Source organism: Hylobates moloch, unplaced genomic scaffold, assembly GCF_009828535.3.
Source record: "Hylobates moloch isolate HMO894 unplaced genomic scaffold, HMol_V3 SCAFFOLD_19, whole genome shotgun sequence".
NCBI lineage: Eukaryota > Metazoa > Chordata > Mammalia > Primates > Hylobatidae > Hylobates > Hylobates moloch.
Window position 1 is genome coordinate 30968647 of NW_026652294.1, and position 17381 is coordinate 30986027.

The 17381-nt window shown below is 52.5% G+C and overlaps 1 protein-coding gene across 9 annotated transcripts in view; it reads left to right on the forward strand.

The window, feature by feature from the left end:
• Positions 1-11606, forward strand: part of MOV10L1 (Mov10 like RISC complex RNA helicase 1) — a 71908-nt gene extending 60302 nt beyond the window's left edge. For 5 of the 9 annotated variants that reach the window (XM_032138606.2, XM_058431647.1, XM_058431648.1 and 2 more), the window contains 7 exons: positions 642-806; positions 2964-3137; positions 7967-8116; positions 9588-9695; positions 10589-10726; positions 10865-10956; positions 11269-11606. In XM_032138606.2, coding sequence (XP_031994497.1) covers positions 642-806; positions 2964-3137; positions 7967-8116; positions 9588-9695; positions 10589-10726; positions 10865-10956; positions 11269-11350 — 909 coding nt within the window. In that variant the 3' untranslated portion in view covers positions 11351-11606. Of the gene's footprint in view, positions 1-641; positions 807-1484; positions 1741-2963; positions 3138-7966; positions 9182-9587; positions 9696-10588; positions 10727-10864; positions 10957-11268 lie in introns of those variants that run through there. The other 4 variants (XM_032138607.2, XM_058431650.1, XM_058431652.1 and 1 more) reach the window with 3 other exon arrangements.
• The last annotated feature ends 5775 nt before the right edge of the window (positions 11607-17381 follow it).

Here is a 17381-nt window from a genome sequence, read left to right on the forward strand (position 1 = left end):
CCTCCCCGGGTGCTTCTGATGGTGGCGTGGGCGTCACCTTGAACTCCCCCGATTCCCTCACTGTGGCTCATCAAGGTGAGCTCATCCAGCGTCCAGCGCTGGACGTTTCAGGCTCCTCCTTGGCGCCCATCCTAGATGTCTGTCCCAGTTATCAGGCACTGTGGGGCGGAGCATGAGGGTGGGCCTAGGGAGGGAGCAAGGACTAGTCCAGGCAGAGCAGTGGCATAGGGCGGCCTTACCAGGTCAAGGCAACCATGGGCAAGAGGCAAGGGGCAGGTGGGATGGCGGCCAGGGCCAGCCATGCAGAAGCTTCCAGAAGATAGACGTCATCCTTGGGGCTCTTACCACTTTGAGAGATTCGCAGGAGAGAAAACCAGGCTGCAGAAGCTGGGCAGATAACAGGACTTTGGGGGGGCAGATGGCAGGACTCTGGGGGGGCAGATGGCAGGACTTCAGGGGGAAGCGGGGAGAGACGGTTCCAAGCCCTGTCGGCATCCCCTGGTCTCCCAGTCCCTCCCATCGTCCCCTGCAGCCAGAGCGAGCATGGGGCCGTCCTGCATGCAGCCCCATTCCCACCTGAGCCCGTAGGAGTGGCAGCGGCACCCTCCCTGCATGAGCTGAGACGGGCCCTGTGTGTGCAGATCGTGCTGGCAGGAGACCCCATGCAGCTTGGCCCAGTCATTAAGTCCAGACTCGCCATGGCCTATGGGCTGAACGTGTCCTTGTTGGAACGGCTGATGTCTCGACCCGCGTACCAGAGGGACGAAAATGCTTTCGGTGCTTGTGGCGCACATAACCCCCTGTTGGTGAGTCACAGACTCCAGCGCGTTCCGGTCCCCAGTTAAGCAGACACAGGCCCTGGGGCAGTCGAGCAGCTCACCCTTCTGTCCACCTGAGTCATCTCCATCCGTGGGCAGAGTGCAGGGGAGCACCCACCACAGCACCTCCCCCATCAGCAGAAACTGCAGCCTGGTGCTGATGGCTGAGACTCTGGGGTCAGATACAGTAAAATAAATTAAAATCTGTGTTACTCTGTTAACGTAAGAAAAGCAGGAAGTAACTTTTGTGTCTTAAAAAGCCTGCCCTAGAGTGACTACAGGCAGTGTCTCCTCAGTGGTCTCCGACCCTGAGGTCCCACTGAAGTGCAGGTTCTGGGCTCTCAGTCAACCTTGTACCAAATTCTGAGGGATGGGCTTTGGGATTTGCATCTTTGGAGCCCCCAGCACACTGAGCTTGGGCCTCCAGGGCCCATCATTAAACAGTGAACCAAGTAGCCTCAGTTTGTAAGCCCCTGTAGCCCACAGAAGAACAGTCTCCATCTGATTCCCGTTGCCAGTATTAACATCAATAGAAAATGAGGGGCAGTTACCATGGGCAGACTTTCAGGGAAAAGGACTGGACCCCATTCTTGGTTGTCAAGGGTGGGGAGCAGGTGGGGGTCTTCAGGCCAAGGAAGGTCTCATGAGGGACCACCCGCAAGACAGGTACCGGCTGTGCCAAGAGGCCATGAAACTGCCCCCAGGAAGACGGCCAGCCGCGAGCAGCTGCTGGGCCCAGAGGGCGCCTGAGAGCTCTGCTGCCCCCCCCCCGGAGGTTCGCCTCATCCTCCAGTACCGCTGTGCGCCTGCACCCGCTAGCTGCTTTGCTGGAGGTGTGGGTGCAGGTGACGTGGCCGCAGCAGGAGAGACCAGCACGCTGCCGTCACCACCGTCCCCACCACACAGCCTTCAGGGCAGGTGCATGCGGCACACGGCCACAGGTACAAAAAGACCCTGCCACACGGGAGGTGAAGGCCTTGTCCTATGCAGGGCCTGGGCAGTGTCCTGCACCCTCCAACCAGAGCGGCTGCCACAGTGACCCCAGGAGGCTACATACTTCCTTTCTCTTCCCCAGCAGCTGCCCACGTCCAGCTAAGGCAGAGGTGCCGTGACTCTAGATCGCATTTGGAGTTTGGAGTAGCACGCTGGAGGCTGGACACGTTCTAGTTAGGCTTGACAGAGTCGGGAGGACTCATGGGGCCAATAATGGCGTTCTCGTGCCAGTGTCATCTGGCAAGTAACAGACAGCACTGCGGGAACACAGATTTTCACCAACAGGGGCTTTGTTAACTCATCCCAAGGAGGGAGAGCCCTAGGCGTGTTCTCCCCAGCAGTGTCTCCCCGAGGGATAGTCCGTGACAGAAGGGCAGAGGGTGCAGCATTGCATGCAGAGGATGGCTCCCCGCGGCACAGATGCAGCAAGTCCTCATGCCAACACATGGCTCACATGATGAGCAGGGTCAAGACTGAGCAGTGCTCTGACTGGTTGAACTCCTGTAGTCCCTGGAGACCCTCCCTGGCTGCTTACACCAGCACCAGGGGAAGAGCGCCTGCCCTGAGTGAGCTTCCCAGGCAAGTTGGAGGCAGACAGTAAAGGTGTCCCATGTACTGGTGACATCACAGTCGCCCTCAACCGCATCAGTGAAGTCACAGCCAGGCCCGCCCAGAGCTGGCCATGCCCCCAGAGTCACAGTGTCTATACTCTCCTGGCCCAGGGGCCCAGGAGCTCTTCCTTCCCTGTGGCCAAGCGGAGGCAGGGCTGTGTGGGCCAGCAAGACGCTGTTTCCAGGGTGAAGCTCTCAGCACATGAGGGAGGCATCCACCTGCCCTCTACCCGGCTGCTGGGTTCCAGGTGGCAGGAGCCCTTTAAGAGGCCCCTCAGCCACACCCAGACCCAGGAGAGGAACAGAGGGCAGCCATCACACCCTTTTCTTCCTGATGTTTCCGTTTTCTATTCAGATGGACCCTTGGCTTGACCACTATCCAAGGGCTTGGTCTGGGGGCAGGCGACACACAGAGGCGCAGGGGCAGAGTCAGGCTTGGAAGTCCGGCAGGCCTCATGTTTGCCATGCAGAGCCGCTTTTCCTTCGACAGAAACTGCCAGGTACCACCTTCCCCTTGTGACCCATCACCATCTCCTCACAGGTCACAAAGCTGGTGAAGAACTACCGATCCCACGAGGCCCTGCTGATGCTGCCCTCACGGCTATTCTACCACAGGGAACTCGAGGTCTGTGCGGACCCCACAGTAGTGACCTCCTTGCTGGGCTGGGAGAAGTTGCCTAAGAAAGGCTTCCCTCTCATCTTCCATGGTGTGCGGGTGAGTTGTGTCTTGAACCCGTAGGTGACCGTGTCGGGTAAGGACAGTGTGGCAGGAGGTCCTTCCTCCCAGGTGAGGCTCTGTCACCTGCCTGTGACGGGGCAGATGTTCTGCTGGTCTCCAGAGAGTGAAAAACCATCGGGGTCTTGTGCCCCCCAAGATGGATGCCGACTTCTCCTGCCAGATGAGTTGTGCCTGGCACCAAGGGGGCATCACGGGCACCACTCTCAGGTGGTCACAGCAGACAAGCACTGGGCTCCAAGAGAAGCGAAGCTGCCCAGTGAGCTCTGGAGGGCTTGGGGAAGCTCGCAGGGCTGTGTGGCTGGGGACATCCCGGGGCCGCAGGAAGCTCCCAGAGGCCACCACTGCCTCCCTCCTGGTGCTTCCCTTGAGGGTTGGAGCTGTCAGGAGAGAGCCCGGTAGGGAAGGCAGCAGCTGCGAGCCCGAGCCGTGTGCCTGGGGCCTGAGGAGTGACAGGCCACCACCCCTTCTCCGAGGCCTCGCGGAGGGACAGAGTTAGATGCTGAGTGGCCAAGCAAAATTACAAGCATTCACTAAAATGAGATGGTTTGTATTAGGAATTTAGTTAGAGCAGAAATCAAGTTTTGCATTAACCCCCTGCCCCAGAAGAAGGGGCATTCAAGGTATCTGCAGTGAGGGCTGCACCCGGGCCACACGGGGAACCCTGGTGCCAGTGCCCCTTCCATGCCATGGGCCCCGGAGGACAGGGGTCCAGGTTACACCACTCGGCTGCCTCGGGGCCTCTGCATTCCATGCCCCACCCAGCAGTGACCCCCAGTTGCTCTTCGTAAGTTCCTGAGGGAGAAAATCTGTCTGTGATCTGTCCAAAGTGGTGGGGTGGGATATGTGTATGGTGGCTGTGGGGTTCTCACATTTGGAAGGGAAGGGGTCCTGAGGGGAATCTGCAGTGAGCTGGACACCTCAAGACATGGCGCACTCTGAGGTGGGTCCCTCCCCAGCAGTGGTCTCCCGCCATCTGTCCTCCTAGCTCTGCCCATCCTTAGAAGCTTTCCTGGGTATCAGGAAAACACATTAGTGGCCAGGCACAGGGGCTCACCTGTAACCCCAGCACTTCAGGAGGCTGAGGCAGGAGGATTGCTTGAGCCTAGGAGTTCAAGATTGGCCTGGGTAACATAGTGAAACTCCCATCTCTTAAAAAAAAAAATTTTTTTTTTCAATTAGCTGAGCATGGTGGCATGTGCCTTTGGTCCCGGCTACTTGGGAGGCTGAGGCAGGAGGATCACTTGAGCCCGAGATTGAGGCTGCAGTGAGCTAAGATTGCACCACTGTACCCCAGCCCAGGCGACAGAGTGAGACCCTGACTCTAAAAACTATATAAATAAATATAAATAAATGCATGGAGGCTGTTACTCAGCAGCTCTGTGTCCTGGCCTAGGATCTGTCCACCGGGTAGGCCGTGGCAGAGAAGAGTCATGAAGCCTCTCGTTCTTGTTGTGCTCCTCATCAAATTATCCTTGGGTTTCTGATCGTTCTTGTCTCATGAATTTTAACTGCTGTGTTTCATGCATATAATTTATCATTGCTTTCTCTTCCTCATTATGTAGTACCCTTCCATACTGTCATGTGTGTTAGTCTTAAATTCCACCTCGTAATATTAACATCGCCACTTTTTTCTTTTTACCTGGTACGTCTTTGCCCTCTTCATTTTTCATTGTTGTATTTCTTAGGAGCAGCTAGGTTTTTATATTTAATCCATTTTGGGAGTCGGTTTGCTTTTAGTGACATAAATCAGCCCAGTCTATAGTGATTTCACATGATTTCTTCTTTATCTTTCTTAGTTATTTTATTTCCTGATTTTTTCTAGTTGATTGGTTGCTATTCATTGAATTGTTTCTCAACTTAGAAGTTTCTGCTATAAGTTTCCATCCCATTAATCTTTTAAGTTTCTTCAGTCATTTATTATTTACAATAAATGAGTAAGTTAATGGTTTAACAACAACAGCAAAATTAATTCTTACTGCTTTATCTGGTGGTCACTTTTTTGGGTTTTGTTTTGCGGGTTTTTTTTTTTTTTTTTTTTGAGACAAAGTTTTGCTCTTTCACCCCAGCTGGGGTGCAATGGCACCAATCTCGGCTCACTGCAACCTCCGCCTTCCAGGTTCAAGCGATTCTCGTGCCTCAGCCTCCCAAGTAGCTGGGACTACAGGCGCCTGCCACCACGTCCAACTAATTTTTGTATTTTTAACTGCTTTATCTGGCGGTGACTTTTAGGGGGTTTTGTTTGTCTGTTTTGTTTTGAGACAGGGTTTTGTTCTGTCACCCTGGCTGGAGTGCAGTGGTGCAATCTTGGCTCGCTGCAACTTCTGCCTCCCAGTTTCAAGCAATTCTCATGCCTCAGACTCCCTAGGATCTGGGACTGCAGGTGCCTGCCACCACATCCGGCTAATTTTTGTATTTTTAGTAGAGACGGGGTTTCACCATGTTGGCTCGGCTAGTCTCGAACTCCTGACCTCGTGATCTGCCCGCCTTGGCCTCCCAAAGTGCTGGTATTACAGGCGTGAGCCACCGCACCCAGCCTGGTGGTCACTTTTTTAAATTCTAGGGCCAGACGTAGGAGGCCAAGGCAGGCAGATTGCTTGAGCCCAGGAGTTCAAGAACGGCCAGGACAACATAGCAAGACGCTATCTCTACAAAAAATACAAAAATTATCCGGGCATGGTGATGCACACTTGTAGGCCCAGCTACTCAGGAGGCTGAGTGGGAGGATCACCTGAGCCTGGGGAGGTTGAGGTTGCAGTGAACTGTGATCATGCCCTGGCACTTTAGTCTGGGCGACAGAGTGAAACCCTGTCTCATTCATTCATTCATAAATAAATGTACACATAATATAAAATTTGTCATGTTAAAAACCTCTTTTTTTTTTTTGAGACAGTTGTCTCACTCTGTCACCCAGGCTGGAGTACAGTGGCATGATATTGGGTCACTGCAACCTCCGCCTCCCAGGTTCAAGCAGTTCTCATGCCTCAGCCTCCCAAGCAACTGGGACTACAGGCGTGCCCCACCATGCCCAGCTAATTTTTGTATTTTTAGTAGAGACAGGGTTTCACCATGTTGGCCAGGCTGGTCTCAAACTCTTGACCTCAAGTGATCTGCCCACCTCGGCCTCCCAAAGTGCTGGGATTACAGGCGTGAGCCACCGCGCCCGGACTCCATTTTTAAGTGTAAAGTTTAATAGCGTTAAGTATATTCACATTGTTTTGCAGTCTCCAGAACTTTTATCTTGCAGTATTAAAATTCTATACCCATGAAACAGTAACTTTCTTCCCTGCAGCCCCTAGCAGCCACCATTCTACTTTCTGACTGTATGAATTCAGCTGTTCTAGGTACTTCATACAAGTGGAATTAATCATGGAGTGTTTGTCCTTCTGTGACCAGCTTATTGCACTGAGCAATCATGTCCTCAAGGTTCATCCATGTTGTGGTGTGTGTCAGAATTTCCTCCCTTTTGGGAGCTGAGTAACATTGTATTGTGTGCATATACCACACTTGGCTTATCAGTTCATCTGTCAGTGGACACTTGGGCTGCAGACGTTTGACTATTGTGAGTAGTGCTGCTACAACGGGTGTACAAATATCTATTTGAGACCCTGCTTTCAGTCCTCATGGGTACATACCCGGAAGCGGAATCGTTGGCAATTCTAGTCTTAATTTTTTGAGAAACCATCATCTTGCTTTCCACAGTACCTGCAGTATTCCACACCCCACCAACAGTGCCACAGGGTTCCAGTTTCCCCACATCCTCACCACCACTTATTTTCTGGGTTGTTTTATAGTAGCCATCTTAGTGGGAGTGAGGTGTAGCTCACTGTAGTTTTGATTTGCATTTCCCCAATGATTTATGACATTGAGCAGCTCTTCATGTACCTGTTGGCCATTTGTATGTCTCCTTTGGAGAATTCAGGTCCTTTGCCCGTATTTAATTGGTCGCTTTTTGTCAGTGAGTTTAAGACTTCCTCGTAGTTTTGGATATTAACTTCTTATATACTATTTGCAAAGGTTTTCTCCCCCTCCGCAGATTATCTTTTCACGTTGTTGATTGCGTCCGTTGATGCCCAGACATTTTCCATTTGGATGTAGTCCAGCGTATCCCTTTTAGTTATTGCCAGTGGCTTTGTAGTCGTATCCAAGAAATCATTGCCAAACCCAATGTCATGGGGCTTTTTCCATTTTCCTCCAAGAATTTTATGGATTTAGGTCTTAGGTTTAGATCTTCGATCCACCTTGAGTTTACGTTCCCAGGTGGCATCAGGTGAGAGTCCATGTTCATCCTTTTCATGTGGCTCTCTAGTTTTTCCAGCAGCATTGGTTGAAAAACTGCCCTGGCACCCTTGTCAAAAGTCATCTGGCCATATACGCAAGGGTTTATTTCTAGGTTCTCCGTTCTACCCTGTTGATCTATATGTCTGTCTTTTATGTCAGTATATCTCATTAATGTTTTCTAAGGAAGAGTATTTTCAAGATGAGAAGTAGCTATATCAAAGGTCTAATATCCAAAAAAAAAAAAAAAAAGATGAGAAATACCAGCCAGCCCTCCACTCCGGGGTTCAGACCTGAGTGTCGGACTCGTGTGACCCGTCCTCCTCTGTAGCGTTTAGCATGACTGTGAGCCATTTCATCATTATTTAACATATGCCATCTGCCCTGCTCACATGTAAGTTCTGCACCAGAGCAGGGATTTATTCTGTCATATTCAGTGTGTATTCCCAGCACCGACTTCAGCTCCTGGATTGTAGCCTTCTGGTGAATATTCATGAAGTAAAGTAGGTTTTCTCTCCTCACCAACCCAGGGCAGCGAGGTACGGGAGGGAAAAAGCCCATCGTGGTTCAACCCGACCGAGGCCGTCCAGGTCCTGCGCTACTGCTGCCTCCTGGCCCAGAGCATCTCCAGTCAGGTGTCTGCCAGCGACATTGGCGTCATCACGCCCTACCGGAAGCAGGTATGCCCTGCCCAGGCACGCCTGGCTCTGTGAGGTCCCTGCAGCCCTGCTCCTTGGCTCCTGCAGCTCCACAGAGGCAGGAACAAGCTCCTTGTGAGCAGCAGCAGGTTTTTAAAGGAGCAGGACCGCACTTGAATGTCGTTCAACATGAGAGGTCAACCAACTGCCATCCACGGGTCAGTTCCAGGCAGCTGGCAGCTTTTCTATGGCCGGAGCGTAGAACAGTTTTTACATTTCTAAATGGTTACATTTATATGTCCCTTGATATTTGGCCCTTTGGGAAAACATTTGCCACCCCCCAGCTTTAACCCAGTGTTTCTCAAAGGGGGCACTTTGGGTATATTTGAATGGGACGCTTCTCATTTCGTATGACTCTGTGATGTGATTATAGGAGAGTTAGCGTCCCCAGGCCCCAGGGGCTGGTCCCAGGAAGCATCTCCACACGTTCACAGTGGCCCTGGAGCTCTGGTGGGGACACGGGTGCCTCCCATGCCAAACACCAGGTTTCGTTCGTGAAGCATGTGTCCCTGTGGTGTTCACACCACCAAGCAGAACTTGGAAAGAACCCCCAAAATGCAGAAGAAAAGGTGGGTCCCCTAGTCCATCACAGTAACATCACCTGTACCGCGTGCGTGCTGACCGCAGAGCCCTTCACAGATGTTATGTTTCCTTCTTTCTGACCTCGGGGCCTTGAGAGGTGAGTGCTTAGTTCTCGCGGAGGTACAGATGTTACGAAGGTTTGTGGAGACAAGTAAGTTGCCAAGCATCACACAGCCAGTGTCCTGGTGTCTTAACCTCAGCTCGTAGGTGCCATCCTGCTGAGATGCCATCCTGCTGAGACACACACCTCAGCTCTAAGCAGCAGACACGCATCTCATTTCTCCTGAAGGATTTCCTCCATCCTTGATGTGTGCTTGTGGGGAGGGAGGATTTTCCACATGAAACTTGGCTTTCCTAATTAGTATTGTCCCCCGTCCCCAGTTTAACTAAAACTGCAATTTGTGTTCTAATCAATTCAGATTAGAAGAAAGCAATAAAGAATTAAAAAAAATATATTGCACATTGGCCAATATTTGCTTTACGCTGTGATGTGTAAAGAAATTGATTTGTACATGCCGGGCGTGGTGGCTCACGCCTGTAATCCCAGCACTTTGGGAGGCCGAGGTAGGCAGATCACAAGGTCAGGAGTTCGAGACCAGCCTAGCCAATATGGTGAAACCCTGTCTCTACTAAAAAATACAAAAAATTAGCCAGGCGTGGTGGCACGCACCCATAATCCCAGCTGCTCAGGAGGCTGAGGCAGGAGAATTGCTTAAACCCGGGAGGCAGAGGTTGCAGTGAGCCGAGATCACGCCACTGCACTCCAGCCTGGGTGACAGAGTAAGACTCTGTCTCAGGAAAAAAAAAAAAAAGGAAAAGAAATGGATATATACGGTGTTATCTTTAGCGTTTCTTTTAATCTGTTCTCAAGGTGGAGAAAATCCGAATTCTTTTGCGTAACGTTGATCTGATGGATATAAAGGTTGGATCAGTAGAGGAGTTTCAAGGACAAGAGTATCTGGTCATCATCATTTCAACCGTAGGTATCCTTGTTCTCCGTGGGGATGGCCAGTCAGGCGCTTGCTGCCCTGGGGGTTCTGGGGGCTTCAGATCTAAAGGGGCAGAGACCGATTCCCAGCCCAGAGAAGCAGCTGCAGGCGGAGACTCCCTAGGCCCAGGAGCCATCTTAAGCAGTGGCTATGGGAAGGTCTTTTAAAACAATACTCAAAGACTAAGACACAGGAAAGTAAAGAGAAGGGACCCAGGAAGACATGGTGAATGCCTTGGAGAAGGAGGGACACGAAGTTGGAAGAACAGGCAGCTGAGGAGCAGAGAGTGGGAGGGCAGGTACCCGCAGGAGAGCCCCTAAGACCCCGCCGTCCAGACAGCCACAAGCGTGAGGGCTCCCTGTCTGCAGATGGAGTGCCGATGAGACCCACCCCTTTCTGCTGCCCTTCCTCCTCCCCCTTCTCTCCCTCCCCCCTCCTCCTGTTTCGTTTTTTTTTTTTTTTTTTTGAGATGGCGTCTCGCTCTGTCACCCAGGCTGGAGTGCAGTGGTGCTATCTCGGCTCACTGCAAGCTCCGCCTCCCAGGTTCACGCCATTCTCCTGCCTCAGCCTCCCGAGTAGCTGGGACTACAGGTGCCCGCCACCACGCCTGGCTAATTTTTTTTTGTATTAGTAGAGACGGGGTTTCACCATGTTAGCCAGGATGGTCTCGATCTCCTGACCTCGTGATCCTCCCACCTTGGCCTCCCAAAGTGCTAGGATTACAGGCATGAGCCATCGTGCCCGGCCTCCTGTTTCTTTTTGAACCAAAAATGAGGTCATTCTGCTATTTAACATTTTTAAATGTTTTCATATATCAAGAGTTTCTCTTCGTGCCCCCCAAAAACTTCAAGTGCCATTTTCATTCATCTCTGTGTGCTTTTAGGTACGGTCAAATGAAGATAGATTTGAAGATGATCGATATTTTTTGGGTTTCTTGTCCAACTCAAAAAGATTTAATGTTGCAATCACCAGAGCCAAAGCTTTGCTGATAGTGCTGGGAAACCCCCATGTTCTCGTTCGAGTGAGTTTTCAGGCACTGGGTGGGCTGTGATCACTTAAGGAGGGAGGGTCCAGGTCACTCGGGATGAGATGTACGCGGCACCAGGAGACATGGGGCCTTCACTTGCTCTCACACCAGGCTAATTGTTATTGCCAACAGGACCCCTGTTTTGGTGCTTTGCTGGAATACAGTATTACGAACGGTGTTTACCTGGGATGCGATTTACCTCCTGAACTGCAGTCTCTGCAAAAGTGAGCGCTTCTGCTGTCTTCCTCAAAGACAGGCTGGCTCTAGAACGTGCTCTAGCCTGCTCTCCCCTGCTCCCCTCACGCCCATCCACATACCCACCTGCAGCCTTAGTCCTCTGCCAGCCACCTTCCTCACCTCATCCTGGGCTGCAGCAGCCATTGTTTCCTGGACATTTGGGGTCATGTCACCTTTCCCACATAGGCTAACAGGGTAAACTAAGTCCCCTTGTAAAACCCACATTGAGAAAAGAGTGCTGCTCCCAGCCCACTGTGGGAGCCTGACTCACTGGCCATCTGCTTCTCCTCTGTCTACAGCTGTGGCGAGGGGGTGGCAGACCCCTCCTACCCAGTGGTGCCAGAATCCACAGGACCAGAGAAGCATCAGGAGCCCAGCTGATCTGCAGTGGCTGACAGCAGGGAGGCCATGTGCTCGGCCTGGCCACGTTGCTGTTACAGTCTGCTCCGTGGCTCCTGTGGCCTGCCCTTGTCTCACAGCCAGGCGGGGTCGTGTGTGGGTGTCGGGCTGCCAGGTTGGACGCAGCTGCTGCTGCCGTGACTTTGGCATATGCCAGCCTGTTCCTGCCACAGGGCAGTCACTGCTGCCTACCCTGAAGTAAACCCTCGAGTGACCCCCAGCAGCCTTTCCACCTCAACATGTGTGCCCGTGTCAGTGATGACCAGGGTTTCATGTGGCCTCTCAGCCCTGCTGGCGCAGTTTTTGGAGATGGCTTGCTGTCCACTTCGCCTGAACTAGCCGTGTGTCAGGCTCCAGGCAAGGCTGCCAGCTCCACTCAGCAGAGCGCCAGGGCCATGGACCAGGCATGCAGAGCCCACAGGGCCTGAGGCTCTACATGGGGCCAGGGTTGTGGGGGTGGCACTCAGGCCTGCCCTAGGCCCAGTGCTTCTGGGAGTTTGCAGCTGGGCGGGTTCCTGGGTGCAGGCCTGCACCCTAGGGGTACTGAGTTTAGGGGTCGTTAGAACACATCTGTGGGCCAGAAATAAAACACGTGGAGATGGGCAACGCACCTCAGGCCAGGAGGAGCAGAGCGGTGGCAGGAAGAACGCTTGGGGTGAGCCCCGCACCGTCCTCAGCCTGGTGCAGGGTCTCAGTACAGCAGCCCGGCTGGAACACAGGACCCCCGGGCTCGGAGATGCCGCCCACATACACCCAGGGCCCCAGAGGAGGCCAACGCCGCTTTACGGGGGGTCTTACCTGGCCTATGCCCGCCATCCCCACAGCGAGACACAGACCAGCAGCTGCCTAAAAGGGTGCGGGCTTAGCCCACCTCAAAGTTTGGGAGCCTTGCCCTCCACCCTTCCCCACCCCCCACCCCCTCCCCCATGATTCATTCCCAGGAAACAAAGGCTCAGTGTCTCCACTTAGATGTAGCGTCTGCCTGGCAAACAGAAACCACTGTCTCCTGAAGGTCTCAAGACACCAGGGATCATGTCTCTTTACTAAATTTGTGGGTGACACTAAGATCTGTGGTCACAACTCCAGGGAGTACTTGATGTAGGAGGAAGCACTTTCCAGACAGGCGGCGTCATGTCAGGGCCCAGGACTGCATGCGGCATCACCTGCTGTGGCTTCTGCATGAGTTGTGTTTAGGAATTGAAGGGTTTCTCCAGGCAGAGCTGTCATTGCTGTGCTAAGGGGTGCGTGGAGGCCGCTGTGCCCAGTGCTCCTGCAGCCAGCGTTTGCTGGACTCTCTCTGCAGAGCAGAAGTCCTGGGGCAAGGACCTGTCCATCCTGTCAACCCCAAATTGAAGGGATGCCCCCCAGGGAGGCTGGGGACTTTTCTGACCCAGGTGAGGGGAGCAGTGGGGTCAGCCCTGACACTGAGAGGCCACCTCTCTGGGCTCAGTGACCTGGATGTCCTGGCAGGTGGGAGAGACGCAAGAAGCAGGTGTGGGGTCCACACCTGAGGGAGTGCTCTTGGGCAGAGACGTGGGGAGCCAGTGTTGAGGCTGGGCAGGTGTCCTCAGCTGGGGAACACCTCAGCAATGATCTGGCGTGTGCCCGGGGTGGCAGGAGACCAGGCGGGGTCATTCTATAAAGGACTCGGGGCACCTGTTTGCTGGTGCAAGAGTGGCAGGGAGGCTGTCAGGTGACAGGGAGGGAGGGGAAGAGAAGGAGGTCAATGAGGAGGCTGCCCTGGAGGGGCCCAGGCTACAGGGAAGGCAGCACTGCCAGCCATGCATCCCTGCAAAGCAAGGCGAGGGAAGCAAAGGCAAGTGGGGCCTGCAGGCAGGTGTCGTCTGCACAGGATTTGGGGCTTTTTTTGAGACAGGGTCTTGCTCTGTTGCCCAGGCTGGAGTGCAGTGGCACAATCATGGCTCACTGCATCCTCAACCTCCCAGCCTCAGGTGATCCTCCCACCTCAGCTTCCCAAGTAGCTGACATTACAGGTGTACGCCATCACACCTGGCTGATTTGTTTATTATTATTTGTAGAGACGGTCTCACTATGTTGTCCAGGCTGGTACACAGAGGTCTTAAACTTTGGTGCTTGGAGTCCCCTAAATGAAACCTTAAGGGAGTGTATCTCTTCCCTCGTTTTTTTAGTTATCTAAGATTTTTCTTCATCATGTTTTAAACATGCTTATGATGTAAGTCACAGCATATTATAAATCTTGCCATTTCATTTATTTTATTATTATTATTATTATTATTATTATTTTGAGACGGAGTCTCCCTCTGTTGCTCAGGCTGGAGTGCAGTGGCATGATGTTGGCTCACTGCAAGCTCCGCCTCCCGGGTTCATGCCATTCTCCTGCCTCAGCCTCCCAAGTAGCTGGGACTACAGGCACCTGCCACTGCGCCCGGCTAATTTTCTGTATTTTTAGTAGCGACGGAGTTTCACCGTGTTAGCCAGGATGGTCTCGATCTCCTGACCTCGTGATCCACCTCCCTCGGCCTCCCAAAGTGCTGGGATTACAGGCATGAGCCACCGCGCCCAGCCAAATCTTGCCATTTTCCTTTTCAGTGTATCTAGTGGAACAAAAATGCCATTACAATTTGATACCATCAGCCACTTAGAGGACACCAGCAAGCTGTTCTTTCACAGCTCGAAAGTTTATTTCTTCTTTTTCTTGAACTCATATTTCTATTCCACTCCTCCCCATATTTGTATCCTAATGCAAAATGTGTTAGGTTTGAAAGGTGTGGGCATCACAAATATTTTCTGTTCCTCTCCTGGGCACAGAACGGGATTTCACCCCCACCTCCCTCACCACCACAAGTGTGTAAAGCCAGTGACATCGCTGATGCGAAGGCTCTGAAGGCAGAGGGCAGCTCACCCCCCACTCCTCACTGGACACCAGGGGCGAGGGCCGCCATGTGTCAGGCTGAGGATGGCGGGACAGAGCCCCCAGTCTCCCTGTGAGCAGTGTGTGGGGCCAAACGACCTGGGCTGTTGTTGACATCTGTCACTGTGGCATGGTCTGGCCTGTCCGTACCAAACACCAGTCTCAGCGCACCCTGACAAAATACAAAGCACTGAGGCTTAACATGGGAACAATCTGGCCGATCGTTATTCTTACGATTATTATAAATACCCAATCAAAATGACACGCGTAGATTTCCAATTTTCATAATAAACATAAAAATAAAATTGAACTAGAAATGCTCTCTTTTTTTTTTGGAGATGGAGTTTCACTCTGTCGCCCAGGCTGGAGTGCAGTGGCACAGTCTCGGCTCACTGCAACCTCCGCCTCCTGGATTCAAGTGATTCACCTGCCTCAGCCTTCTGAGTAGCTGGGATTACAGGTGTATGCCACCATGCCTGGCTAGTTTTTGTATTTTTAGTAGAGACGTCGTTTCACCATGTTGGCCAGGCTTGTCTTGAACTCCTGACCTCAAGTGATCTGCCCACCTCAGCCTCCCAATGTGCTGGGATTACAGGCGTGAGCCACCACACCTGGCCAGAAATGCATTATCTGTATGGGGCTTATTTGCAAACAGTTAATGTCATCATGGGAAGATATTACTTAGGGCGGAAATGAGACAGGTTGTCAGTTGTTTTTCCTGTTTTTCATCTTCATGGATATAGAAGCTCAGAAAGCTTGTTCGCTTAAAGAGATGGGAATACAAGCTTTGCACAGTACTCATCGTTTTCAAGATCCTTCCATGTGTTGAAATCTCATGTTAATGTATCACCAAGAGAAAGAAGCAGCTACTCCCACAATACGGGATTTGGGAAGACTGTCCTCCAGTCTGGGCCACTGGAGTGTGAAGACTGCAGGGGTGGACCCTTCACTTCTGCCACACATCCTCCTGAGGAGGGTAACAGACTGGGTGGCCAGGGTGTCATCACGGACCTTTGCTCACCGTTCCACTCACTTGGAATGAGGATGGCAGCCAAGGTGCCGAGTTTTGAGTCCAGGCCCTGGCTCTGCCACAGGCGTTCTTGTCAAGCTCCCACCTCTTCCTCTGCGAGACAGTGACTGGCCAGTGGTGCTCAACAGGCATGCAAGATCACACCCACTCATAACCATCCTTGTTCACCGAAAAGCTGCTGTGGCCCAGATGCTGCCCCAGGCAGGGGGGCAACATGCAAAACAAATGCAGCAGGTGCAGTGGTTCAAGCCTGCAATCCCAGCGTGGCTCATGTCTCCAATCCCAGCATGGCTCATGCCTGCAATCCCAGTGTGGCTCACACCTGCAATCCCAGCACTGTGGGAGGCCAAGGCCGGGTTGGGGGGGGGGGGGGTGGTGGGGGGATCAGGAGTTTGAGACCATCCTGGGCAATATAGAGAGACCCCATTTCTACAGATAAAAAAATTTTAAGGCCAGGTGCAGTGGCTTATGCCTGTAATCCCAACACTTTGGGAGGCTGAGGCAGGAGGATCACTTGAGCCCAAGAATTCGAGACCAACCTAGGCAACGTGGCAAAACCCCATCTCTATCAAAAAAATTAGCCAGGTGTGGTGGTGCACGCCTGCAGTCCCAGCTACTCAGGAAGCTGAGGTGGGAGGATCCCTTGAGCCCAGGAGACGGAGGTTGCAGTGAGCCAAGATCCCACCACTGCACTCCAGCTTGGGCAACAGAGTGAGACCTTGTCTCAAAAAATAATAGTAACAATTGCTGGGTGCGGTGGCTCACGCCTGTAATCCCAGCACTTTGGGAGACTGAGGTGGGTGGATCACGAGGTCAGGAGATCAAGACCATCCTGGCTAACACGGTGAAACCCCGTCTCTACTAAAAAAAAAAAAAAAAAAAAATTAGCTGGGCGTGGTGGCAGGCGCCTGTAGTCCCAGCTACTTGGGAGGCTGAGGCAGGAGAATGATGTGAATCCCGGGGATGGAGCTTGCAGTGAGCTGAGATGGTGCCACTGCACTCCAGCCTGGGCAACAGAGCAAGACTCTGTCTCAAAAAAATAATAATAATAGTAACAATTTTAAAAAGCCAGGCGTGGTGGCATGCATCTATAATGTCAGCTACTTGGGGGCTCAAGGTTGGGGGATTGCTTGAGCGCAGGAGTTCAGGGTTACAGTGAGCTCTGACCAGTGATGCAGCGCTCAGGGTTTGAACAGACCATGCACACAAACCGCTAGAAATGAAACGCAAAGCACCTGGAAGCTACACCCCCCCCACCCCCCCACCCCCCACCCCAGAATGGCAGATACTAGAAGGTGGATAGGGCTGAGAGCTGGAAAGAAGACAGGGATGGTGAGAGCGTGGACTGGCCCGGCACTTCTGGAAAGCATGGAGAGGCACCCATGCGAAAGCAGAAAGTACATCTGAAAAACAAAGGCACCCACCCAGCAGCCACACTCGGGGCGCTCAGAGGGGTTGGAACTCACTGCACTGGGTTATCTGGGAGTGACTGAGTTGTCGGGGGCGGTTATGTGAGGGGTGGCTGGGTTCTCTGGGGTGACGGTTATCTGGGGGTGACTGGGTTATATGGGATGGGTTATCTGAGGGATGCCTGGGTTATCTGAGGGATGCCTGGGTTATCTAGGAGATGACTGGTTTATCTGGTTACCTGAAGGGTGACTTGGTTATTTGGGGATGATTATTTTATCTGGGATGACTGGGTTATCTGGGGGTGACTGAGTTATCGGGTGAATAGGTTATGTGAGAGGTGACTGGGTTATTTGGGAGGTGACTGGTTTATCTGGCAGTGACTATCTGGTAGTGGTGACTGTTATCTAGGGGTGAGTTGGTTTATCTGGGGTGCCTGGGTTGTCGGGTGACTAGGTTATCTGCTAGGGGTGATTTATCTGGAGGTGCCTGGGTTATTTGGGGTGACTGGGTTTATCTGGGGTGACTGGGTGGTTGGGTGCTGGGATTGGATGTAGCTGAACTGCCTGCCTCAGGATGAAGTTTGCTGGAAGCCATGGGCTGGCATCCCTCAGAAACATGCAAGGATCTTTAAAAACGCAGACAGCGTGAAAGCTCAAAGCAGACACACATCCCCTCTGCAG